The sequence below is a fragment of the Eurosta solidaginis genome, chromosome 5, assembly GCF_040869045.1.
Source record: "Eurosta solidaginis isolate ZX-2024a chromosome 5, ASM4086904v1, whole genome shotgun sequence".
NCBI classification, from domain to species: Eukaryota; Metazoa; Arthropoda; class Insecta; order Diptera; family Tephritidae; genus Eurosta; species Eurosta solidaginis.
Window position 1 is genome coordinate 162,954,195 of NC_090323.1, and position 12,489 is coordinate 162,966,683.

Genomic DNA, 12,489 nt, shown 5'->3' on the forward strand with positions numbered 1-12,489 from the left:
GCACAGCACATTACTACAAGACCTGCAAGAGTTCTCCTTTCCCCCAAGTTGCGATCTGTCTGGTCGTCAAGCATCGGTGAGATTTAGGAACATAACATCCAAACCAAGAAGAATTAAACAAGGGGTACCACAGGGTGGTGTCCTATCCCTACTTCTGTTTAACTTCTACATATCGAAGCTACCTTCACCACAAGAAGGAGTCACTATCGTTTCCTACGCCGATAGATGCACAATAATGGCTACAGGCTCAGGCCCACACCTCGATGAGTTTTGTAATAAAATGGGTTAGATTGACAGTATTGATCGTATGCGGGTACTTTTGAAAGATACTGTGCTATTTCGGACCCGGGTACTGCTCCAAAACAGGGCACTTCTTCGGGTGCGGGTATTTAAAAAAAAACCGGGTGCTTTTTCAGACCCGCTTACTTTTCTAAAACCGGGTCCTTGTAGCTTTTTAAACAGGATGCTTTTAACGACACAGATATTTTTTACCGGTTCCTCTTTAAAGGTCGAGTGTTTTTCAGAATATGCTACTTTTTTATCCGGGAAATTTTTTGAACTGGGTACTTTTTAAGAACCAGCTACTGTTTTTATAACTAGGTACTTTTTTGAACTGTATCCTTTTTAAGAGCCGGGTAAGATTCTCGGCCAACGAACGCACTTAAAGTGTTGGGATATCTCAACAGAAACAAGCTTGAGTTTCAAAATAATTTAGTAAATGTTTCCCAAAATGGTTAAGCAAGCCATAGGATTCTACTTATATCATGAAAACCTTCGCAGTAAAACTGATCTGCCTTAGCAGTTTAAAAGAAAGAGTAGTCGTCAGTTAAGGGTTGTCTTCTCACCGCTCTGACCATTCCCTAATGAATGGCGCTGAGAAGCTTTCCCCACTTACATGTACAAAAAATTCATCTAGTAAAATCTTCCATCTAATAATACGAGAAGTTGGATCCTTTAATGAAAATAGCCAAATCAAAGATTGATGATCCGTTTGTACCAGAAATTTCCTACAATTAAGATAACAACGATAATATTTTATTGCCCAAACTATAGCTAACAGTTCTTTTTCTAAAGTCGAGTAATTCTACTCATGTCCATTTAATATTCTACTTGCGTAACTAACTGGTTTGCCTTCTTGGCTTAAAACAGCCCCGATTGCCAAATTACTCGCATCGGTAGTCAAAACAAATTTTTTATTAAAATTGGGGTAACACAGTAAGGGCGGATTATTTAATATTTTCTTTAATTTTTCAAAAGCGCCACACACGGCTCCACCCTCCGGCATCGAATACAAACGTCCTTAAATTCTTTACTCTCCCTCTTAAAATGGGGTTGGGCCTTCAAGACAGGTACCCACGTAACTTTTACACTCTCCCTTTTAAAAATCTGAAATTCGCTTACTTTCGTCGCAAAATTGTAATTCAGGCTTAGAGCCTAAATCGGGTCGAGGCTGTAAAAATTGATTAATATATATAGTTGACCGTATGTGGAAAAAGCGGCAGTGAGCAAATTTTCAAAACTTAAAGTTCCAATAAATTATAGACCTTCATTTTCTTAGGAAACTAAATTAATTTATTAAAATCGTTCTTCTATTGAATTAAAAATTTATATACAAAGCATATTTTAAGATTTGGTTTAGGTTTCAAATGCGTAAATTTAAACAATTTTATTACATCGCACGTTCAAATGTAAACAGATGTTATCCAAAATTTTAGTTTTTTCAGATTTTATGATACCCAATACAACCGACTAGTGAGATTATGTTCATATACATAGAATACTCTTAGGGGCGAAAATTGCAGCTTCTGTGGTCTTTGAGTTTAATTTGATCTTAATCTCAGATTAATCTCTTAATCTGTATGAAAAAATAAAACCTTGTTTACGTTTTTCCAACAAAATGAAACCTTGAATCACAACTGTTTACAATAAAACGGGCGATACTTTTTGAACATTTGTACATTGCATATCGAGGACTGAGTGGAATATTACTCTGTCTCGGCTGACAGCTCAAAAATGCTCTTTCCTGGATTAGTTTACAATAAGGCCCTGTTTTGAAAAAGCCCTATCCTGTTATTTGGTTGCAGAATGTCTTATCTGAGAATTTTGTTCACAAACGCGCTAACGAAAAAAATGTTTTTCATGGTCAGAAAGGTCGTTTTTGAAAAACCAAGAAAAGGCGTTTTGAATAAAATTCCAATTTAGGGCTTTCCACAAACAAAGTCTGAAAAAGGGAGCTTTACAAAAGTTTTCTGGAATGAGGTGCTTTTGAAAGGACAGCGGATATGGTGTGGTATTCCACTCAGCAGTCGATATGTGGTTTAAATTTAATTTAAAAAATTAGGCTTTGGATAACTAGCTGTATAAAGAGCACAAGAATTGAAACACGTTTACAAACTTTCTCTAATTTTAAAGTTAACAAAAAAATAATTTACATAAACTTATACTATGACATAATTAACTCTAGCTACTTTACAAATTTAATTTTTCTAAGTTAACGACTTTCACAATCGATATTTAAAGGAAAATTTTATATATTTAACCGGTTTTTGTATGTTATTTGTCAGTTGAACAAAAGCCGTTCTTCATGCCAACTTTCAATTGTCTTATGCTTCGTTTTCACTATATCAAATTTTACCACAAATTTTATCATACCAGTGAAAACAACCTGTCATACAACGTCATATGCGCTTGTATAAATCAGTGGCGTAGTGAGTTTTTCTTGCGCCCGGGGAACAATATACGTCTAAGAGAAATCCAAATCTAAAACAAAGGTTATTTAGTCGTGTAAATCTTGAACGTAATTCTTGTTGGAGACGATCGAGAACACTTTTCATAACTCGAAATTTCACATTCTGGGGAAAGACCAACACGTTTTACTATATCAATATCTATATTTTCACCAAGAGACTTTGTTTTTTCTATTGTTTCTTCACAGAGAGTGTATCGAATTTCGGATAATTCAGTCGCTAACGATTTAAGATCATGATACGCTTCTCTAAAATTCATCCCCGGATCTTGAATGTGACAAGAAAAGATATACGCTTCCAATTATTCCACAACCTGTCGCAAGTGTTTTTAGTATAGAAAATTTTGTCCAGAAATCAATATTTGCTAAAAGTCAGTTATAATAAAAATTCAAATTATACTGGAAGTTCTGCTTTGCGGACCATTATGCGCCCACTGTGATTAGCGTCAGGGGAAAATGCACCCTATTGGCGCCCCCTCACTACGCCACTAGCATAAATACAAAGTGACAATTAATTTGATTAATAAGTGAAAACGGCAATTGTCAACGATATGGCAAATTTGACCAGCCAAATTTCCTTTGTTGACATGTTGACTATTTTTATTTGCCAACTGGTGTCCCATAGAAAAATAATGCCACAGTGTGTGTAACAACGGTAAACAAATGAATAAAAAATCTAAGCGTGGGTTTTAACCACTCATTGCTCTATCGTCTTGGAGTCAGTAATGTGACACAATGGAAACTTATTTGACCCAACTGAGCAGTGGATAAGCTTGGGCAGTTTATCGTCGGCTTATGTTCAATGCCCTCTATCAGCAATTTAAACGAAAATGAGTTTTATATGGCGAAATGATCTCTAATAGGGTCTAAACACAATGAATCACAGTCATGAGTCTCTTTTGATGTGCTAGTGAAATAATTTAAGAAAAAGACACACAGACATGACTCTGGCTGACTCTTGAAAATCAAAATGACTTCGACTTTGACAGCGAGTTAATACCTTACTCACGAGTCAGACGCAACGTGTGTATACGCTATGACTAGCCCTTCATATATGCTTTTAAGCTTAGTTTAAGTGGTAATAATTGTCATTTTGAAAATTTCTCTATCCGAAAAAGTTTTTGTTAAAAGCAAAATCCTCTTTTAGCATATATTTTCATACCCAGCTATACTTAAGCTGACAGCAGAGTGCTCGATATAAGCTATGCTAGGCGAGAGCCAATTTTTATTTTCATATATTTTACAAGCCGAAACGTTTCAAAATTATAGCTTTAATCGAATAACGTTGAAGTGAAATGGTATAATAGAGCCGATATAGACCTAAACTTCATTCTATCAATGTTACCAGTGTCGACAAATATTTTAGTTGCTCCAAGTCCGTCGGTTCGTTCGTCCAGGGTGTAACGTTTTTGGCCATACCTGTCTTGAGAACCAACATCAGGGCCTTCGATATGAAATTATAGAATGTTACCTAATAGTTCAAGGCATCATTCTCAAAACATGGCTCAAATTTTTTTATAAGAAATAGAACCAATTCGATAAGAAAAACCTCTACCTGGCTTTAAAACTAAATTAAGCTGGGTTTAGAATAAAAAAAAAAGATTTGAATACACAACGCGATCTTTTATCATCATTTGGTGTACTTAAAACGTACCCGCTATCTTGTATAGATACCAAAGGGGTGAGGGGGAGAAAAGAGTCACAAGAGAGAGAAAAAGAAGTGCTTAAAGCAATACGTCGGACTAGGAGAACAAAGTTATAAAAATTCAACGAGCTCCGCGATGTATTGATAAGTGAATATAGTTAGAGAAAAAGATTGGAGAATGGTACGGATTAGAGGTAGTGATAATGAAGGTTAACAGTCTATCTATTGGAGTTTTCTAAAATAGTGGGTGGGATATGACTCGTATTTGATCCAAATTTTAACTAAATGCTTTTAAACAAGTAGTTTTAATTTAATTTATTTAATTTTTGCCAACTCTTTTATGCAAAATATATGTCTACTGAAATTAAATTTTTTATTTATTGATTCTGAATTTAAAACGTGTCCTTCTCCACCCTTATTAATATTCTTTTACATGTTTTAGCAGTCGGATGTAATAGGCAAACATAGAATTCGGGTTTGGTGGAAACGTAGTACTAAATATATATAGTACATAGAAGATTACAATTTTCTGGAAGTGATATGTGGGACTTCAGAATCACCCGCCTAAGTAAGTGGATGACTACACTTCTCAATTTCAGACAGTCTATGATCTCAGGTTACATTTGTATATACATTAACTTAACTTGTATACTTTACAAAGAAAAAGTTCAAACCTATTTTAGGTTGTGACGGGTGGGATGAATTATTTTGGTAGCACCTAATATGTGAATAAATTTTAGCTGGCTGCTTCCATGTTAATATTTATTATGATCATGATGCAATAAACCAGACAGGTGAAGTCAATATAACGAAATTTGGAATCGCATTTGACAATACTCGCCTTCATAAGCTTAAGTGTTACTTCTTGACTTATCTCTGACTAAACGTTTAGACACAATTGAAACACTCCAACCGTATGACCAAATGCGGCAGACATTGTTCTGACTTTATCTATCTGCCTCTACTCTGTCTAACCCACTTCCTCTCTTATTTCCTTTGCCCACTACATTTCCTAACTTTAACCTTAATAGGCTAATTAAAAATTGTTATGCCTTTCATTCTACCGCAAACCTTACCACTTTTCCTCTTACTCCTCCCGCTCTTGCTCTTACGCAAGTCTAACTCTGACAATTACTACTGACTTACATTTTCTTAATTTTCCTCTTAACCTTTTCACTACTTTGTCTCAAACAATTACCCTTTTCTTACTTTTACTCTCACTCTCCACCTTCCTCTTCTTCTTATTTTTCCGACTTCCCTCCAACTTCGTCAACTTTTTCTTCACATTTCCTCTGGTTTCTCTTTTCTTTCATGTCCCCGTTATCAACGTCGAGATATATCGAGTTTGGCTTTCTTTTCCGCACACTGCTTTACTGAGGTAGTAAAAAAGTAGCAAAATAGTGGCAACAATTTTCCCTACCTAGTATTCTAAAATTGATTTGTTGTGTCGTGTTGATTTTCTGATTTTATGTTTATCAGGACGAATTTCCGTCAACACTTGTCAAATTTGGGTTGCAAATAAATAAAATTTTTGTTGTTGTACTGCTGACTTCACCTGTCTGGTTTCATGCGTCATGGTCTCTGATTGATAAAAGAAAAATAAAATGGGATTCCTAGCGGCTTAGTATATCTGTCTCACTTTTTCCAAAATCAAAGTTTCTTATCCTAGGTTTATTTTTCGCTTGATTAGCACTCGAGTTATAAATGCGAGATTTTTTATATCCAGCGGATCAAACAATTACATTCGGATCATTCCTGAATATAAGAACATCTTGACAAATACAGCAAGATTTAATTAAATGCGTTTAATACAAACTAGTTACAAACTAGTTATCCTAGAATCTCCTATTATTTATGAAATAAATATACTTAAATAAATATAAATAAGCTAAAATAGATAAAACTTATGCGCTTCTTAACTTATTAAGTTTTAAATACGTATATTAAAATAAGATAATTATGTGACTTTCATAGGTTCCATCCATGAATCATATTAAGTTGCGCTTAGAAATCCAATCATTGACTAAATTAGAAAAAACATAGTTTAGCCAAATATAAGTAAAATCAAAAATAGCCAAATCACAATTTACTCACCAGAAATAATTTTTTGAGTAATCTAAGCTTCCGTCTCCTCATTGGCTCCCTCCTGCAGTTCTTCGGGTGTGCGCAAATCTATAGCGAACTTTTGTCGTTGCGGTGTAATATTATCTGTCTTCGATTGTTCACCACTTTCCTTGATGCGCCTTGAATAATCCTGAAAAGCTGCTGCTAGAGCAAATGTAAGTTTTCTTGTCACCGCACGACTATCACACACGAAGGCGTGCACTTCGAAAGGATGCGGATGTTGTTCATCTTTTACAACAATCATGGCAAATACTCGTGTATAGACTAAATCTTGCACGCCATATGAAATTGTATCGATGGGATGTTTCCAACTTCTTGCCTTCGATTCCGGTGTTAGAATATCAATGCTAACACCTTCTGTAGATACTTTGAGGTTACATTGCGGTAAGGCTTCATCGACTGGTAGGCTTTTGGCTACTTTAACCAAAATTTCCACCGGTCGGCGTGTGTATTTGATGCCCCATAGACCAGTAGCCACTTCAGAGCCAATGTATTTGACCTAAAATTATGAAAATAAATTAGCGATTTATTTGTGAAGAAATCTTTAGGATGAAATTATGTTGTTTATTTCAATGTGTGGCATAAGCCAAAGATTCAAAAAATTAACAAAAAATTTCATTACACCCGTAATTCATATTGCATTTGATCCCAAAATTGAATCAATCGAGAATGCGATACAACAAAACGTTTTGAAGGGTTCAGCACTTCAATCTGAAACTTTTAATCGACTACTATCTTACTTAATTATTTCATTTAACAAAATTGCGATTCGATTAAGTTTATGTGTGAAATTGGTATTACTGATAAATTATTTCAAAATTTTTGATTACCCTAGCGCTATGACGTCTCTGCCGAAAAAGGCTGGCAAAACCACAAATTTCATGAAAGCGTTCGATAAACCTTATGCATATATCTAATAGATAAATTCAAATTTAATGATTTTAAATAAATAACTCTTGTTAAAGAGAAAACTATAGTTCTGGAGGTAGAGCCACTTAAAGCAGACACATTTTCAACACTGGCAAAATTGTGTAGGTTTTGTTCTTTTTCGGTCTATTTAAAATAGCTTTGTCTGTGAATAAAGGGTCCGTTTTATGCTTTCTTGTATTGTGATGTAAGATAATTTATTTTTATTTTATCGGCCTGCTGATAAGGGATTCCAGGTTCGATTTGAGTTCAAGGCCCGAACAATAATAATGATAATTATTGTTTTTTTTCAATATTTCTATAAGCTCTGCCTTAGATCTCTTCGGAGGTTATCGTGCCTTACATTTTTTTCTTTTTTTTATAATTGAAAATTATTTTTTATTTTTGAATAGAAAAATTTTCAAACACCTGCCATATCTGCGCAGATAGATCCATTTCGAAGGTTGCTAAGCTTTCATCATCAGTAAGCTTCAGGCGCGCTGCGCTAAGCATTGAGCTCGAATCGAACCTGGAAAGATAATTAAATTTTAGGTGTAAAAAGAAATAAAGATCTATTTTGCTTTGTTGATTTTCTGACAGGGTGGATAAATGATTTATATTGGAACGATTTTCAGCCATCCCTTGTCAAAATTGGTTTCGAGACAAACCGGTTTCGGCATTGGAAAATCGTTACAATGTACATGAAATAAAGATCCTTTATAAAACTTGGATGAAAAATATAAAAAAGTCCAAAAAACACCTCCGTGAAATTTACTCTGGTTACACTGGATCACAAATTCCAATTTTTTGTCTGCACCAGAGACGCCAATATGAAATTCCTATGTAAAATATCCCCCAGATTTCGAACATCAAGGTTATTTTTAATTCTATCGTAACGTTTTTGAGATATTTACGAATAACGTTTAAAAAAAAAAAATTGGGTCCACTTAATCATATATATCTCACGAATATATTGAGCAATTCTAAAATGGTTTGAAGCGTTTAAAAGGTAATTTGCTATAAACTCTGCATATAACACTTTTTGCTAGGCCCTGCAGATTCAAAGATAACGAACTATCATTACGGATTTTTTCCATTTTTTTGTAAAAATTTAAAAAAATTTGTAATTTGCGAGGAATGATCTCGAAAACTACTGTTACATATGTGTTAATATTCGCTAACTAATTGATATAAGAATACTAACGCATATGTACCAGTAGGGTACTTAAGTATTAAATGGATATATTTACTTGAATGCTTATAACTTTTGTATTAGTCTATCGATTTTGATGAATGAAAGCTTATTTTTTTTGTAATAAAACAGAGCTTAGAGAGAAAGAAACAAATCTGCAAAAAAAAAAAAAAAATCTTAAGATATATATGATTTGGTAGACCCAATTTTTTTTTTTTTTTTTTTTGGAAAAAACCGTTATTCGTAAATATCTCAAAAACGTTGCAATAGAATTAAAAATAACGTTGATTTTTGAAATCAGGGGGTGATTTTACATAGGAATTTCATAATGGCATCTCTGGTGCATTTTGGTTGTAAACCAGTGTTATTCGGTAAATATATAGTTATTTAAATTCATGAAGTCTATCCAGCTGCGATTTCAGTTTTCACATAAAATGAAGTGAAGCAACCTTGGGTGTAAATGCGTGCTTGAGGAGGTATGGATAAGAAGAAAGCAAATTTTGCAGGGTTATAAGGTCGCCTGTTATTATACAGAAATTTTTTGTTTACGAGTTGTATAATATACCTTAAATTCGTTTCCATAATTTGAGCATATAAATTGACGTATAAAGCAATGCATAAAATCAGTCCGTTTTTTTAGTTTTATGAATAGTCTATTTTTTATTTAAATAAAGTGAACAGTATTCTTAAATATAGCTCAAAAAATTTTGTTTACTTATACTCGACGGCAAATTGTAATATGCCTCTAGAAAATTCGAACCTTATACATATGGTTTACATAAAAGATCCCACGAAATGACTGACGATTTGCGCAAATTTCATCCACGTTGGCCAAGCGATACACATCACTGCCCATCGAAATTTCGTTGATTGCGATAAAAAGTCAATGTTGCCTCCATTATTTATACCACACATCGATTATAAATTTTTATTATACATTACAAACATTGCAATGAACTATGCGTAATTATAGTCGTTGGTATAAATATTTCGATAAGATGATTGACTCAGACACTGATCGAAATATGAGCCCTTCAATGCGCAAAACGATTAACTCCATAAAACAGAAAGTAGAGAAATGCGATGAAATAATGTGCATTGTTTTTTAAAATTCACTTTGTAATATAAATTCAAATAAATTTTGTATAATGCATAAATAAAGATGTGTCTTTCATATAAAATTATTTAAAATTAATAAGAAAAACTAGCCAAAAAACTGTGGTCAGAAATCTTTAAATTTGTGACTGGTGGAGTTAATCGAAATTGACAAGTAAAAAAGTTATAAATTTAAATTCAGTGTTTAAATTTTTAAGTTTTTTCTCACAGAAAAGGTTAAATATTATATATTTTTATTACAAATTTTCCCTGAAAATTCATATTAACAGTTCTGTTATAATATATTAAGTATTATTTGTGATTAATTCGTCAGCAGTATAAATGATGTCTTCTTCATCAGGTGTATGTAGGGACTCCTCATTTCGATTTGTTCGCAAGTTTTTAAAGTAATCATGTTTAACAGGAGGAATGAATTTCAGCAGATCCATCATGTCTCTCCTTTTTTCCCTTGTTACAGGTCTAACTTTAGGATCTACATTTGGGCGGGTCGATTTAAAAATCGCTCATTGCTCTATGAAAATCGTATTCTAGGGATCAAAATAAGAAACTTTGCCGAAGGAACCATACCTCTAAAACGAATTCTGATGTCCCCCAATTTGGGTCGAACTTTTGGGTAGGGGCACTTTGACCCATTTACAGTGCTCCAATCGATTCCAAATATATGACCGACCCCCACCAACTTTGGAGGCCCGACACACTGATGCCAGTGGCACACCCCCTGGAACCCCCCTGGGGGTTCACCATACAAACATTTCAAAAAATCGCCGGTTTTGCACTTTACATGAAAAAAATCAGCGAAATGCTTATGTTTTTTCTTTTTGGAGTTTATTTTTCTCTTTAGAAATTTATTTAGTCAGAACATATGTAAATAAAAAAATGAATTTAACTTAGTAATAGAAGAGAAATTAAAAAAAATTATTAGAAATTAGCGTTTTTACAACCCTTTTAAAACCAAGGCATCACTGTGATGCATTTGCATGTCGTAAACATAGTTGTGTGGGTTTTTTATTCAACCGTTTTAAAAAATGAATGACACAATTGCAGATCGTAAGATTGCTTGTGTTGTTTTCTTTAAACCACCACAAGACACAGCTGGTAGAATTGAAATTACCATTTCATTCTTATTACCTCGTCTCGTAGACCATATATAACGCAACCGTTTTTGTGAATGCATTAAGTCGTTGTGAAGAACTCAAAGTGTGAAGTGCTAATTTCAGATAAAAAAATATTTCAAAAAAAATAATAAGTGAAGTGACCATTCCAAATCAAAAAGTTTACAATGAATCCACCATCCTCTACGCCGAAAGATGAAGCAACTACATCAACAACTATCGAAAAACCAATGAGTCATATACCCAAGCATGATGTTACTGTTTTTGGTGTGTCTACTGATTTAACTGATCTTATTTTACCAACCCATCTGGATAACTTGAGAAATTATTTTTACTTAAGCGAACGTGCTAAAACAGAACAAAAAAAGTTTTCCCATAAATCATTCACTATTCAAGTACAAGATAAGTTGATTGGAATTTGGGAAAAACTTGGTATGGAAATAATGCTGAAAAAAAGTGTATTTAATAAATTGAATAAATTGGTTGACAAGTATCAAGAGCAAATCAAGAGAAGAAACAACACCCAACAAGCATGCGGCTGGGTTCCCGAACGCCTCAAAGAGTTCATGCACGATCAACATAATCAGAGAAGACTAACAATGGATGCATTTATGATGGAAACTTAAGAGCAAGGAGCAACGTCTATGTCATCAATTCCAACATACCAAGATCCCGATGATTCAACATACGCACCGCCACCGGTTCAAGAAGATATGGATAAAAGCAGAAGTTCACAATACTTAGAGAGATACGATTGTTTTAACTTTGCCTTGGTATGTGACAGATTTGGTGTGCCTGACAGAGTAGCATCAGCATTGGGAACCGCTCTTTTGCAAGATTTTAAAATTAAAGATAAGCATGGGAAACCTCTCATCATGGATAAATCGAAACTTCGCAGAGAAAAAGAGAAATACAGACAAGAAGTGCTTCGCAAACGATTAGATGATACCAATTTGTTAGCGTTTTCATTCGATGGCAGAAAAGATGATACTTTAACGATGGATAAAATTGATGAGAAGTATCATACTAGGATGGTAAAAGAACCTCATCTTGCTATTTTGAGAGAACCCAATTCTGAATTGATTGGTTACGTAAGACTGGAACATGAAACCGCTGAATACAAAACAACCAAATTAAACGGATTTTTCAACGATAAAAATATATCACTGGATGCATTAATTGGAATATGCACTGACGGTGAGCCAACAAACACTGGCCCACACGGTGGAATTATACGACGATTCGAATTGCTGTTAAAAAGACCATTGCATTGGTTCGTTTGCCTTCTACACTTCAACGAACTTACGTTTCGGCATTTGTTTGAAGCTTTGGATAAATCAGCCAGCACTGGACCAAGATCGGCAACCGGAAAGCTGAGCCGTCAAATCGAAACTTGTGAAACTCTTCCGGTAAGTTATTGCTATCACTCATTTATTATAATTGTCAACCATTTTTAATTATTTTATTATACTCAGTTGAGCAGAGCTCACAGAGTATATTAAGTTTGATTGGATAACGGTTGGTTGTACATATATAAAGGAATCGAGATAGATATAGACTTCCATATATCAAAATAATCAGGATCGAAAAAAAATTTGATTGAGCCATGTCCGTCCGTCCGTCCGTCCGTCCGTCCGTTAACACGATA

General features: G+C 34.1%; 1 protein-coding gene across 5 annotated transcripts in view; it reads right to left on the reverse strand.

Annotated features, from left to right (window-relative positions):
- Positions 1 to 1,549: 1,549 nt before the first annotated feature.
- LOC137233572 (uncharacterized) overlaps positions 1,550 to 12,489 on the reverse strand; it is a 61,045-nt gene continuing 50,105 nt past the window's right edge. For 4 of the 5 annotated variants that reach the window (XM_067756670.1, XM_067756672.1, XM_067756671.1 and 1 more), the window contains 2 exons: positions 6,486 to 7,014; positions 1,550 to 6,414 (listed from right to left, as the gene is read on the reverse strand). In XM_067756670.1, the coding sequence (XP_067612771.1) occupies positions 6,508 to 7,014 (507 nt within the window). In that variant the 3' untranslated portion in view covers positions 1,550 to 6,414; positions 6,486 to 6,507. Of the gene's footprint in view, positions 6,415 to 6,485; positions 7,015 to 7,850; positions 7,951 to 12,489 lie in introns of all 5 variants that reach the window. The other variant, XM_067756674.1, reaches the window with a different exon arrangement.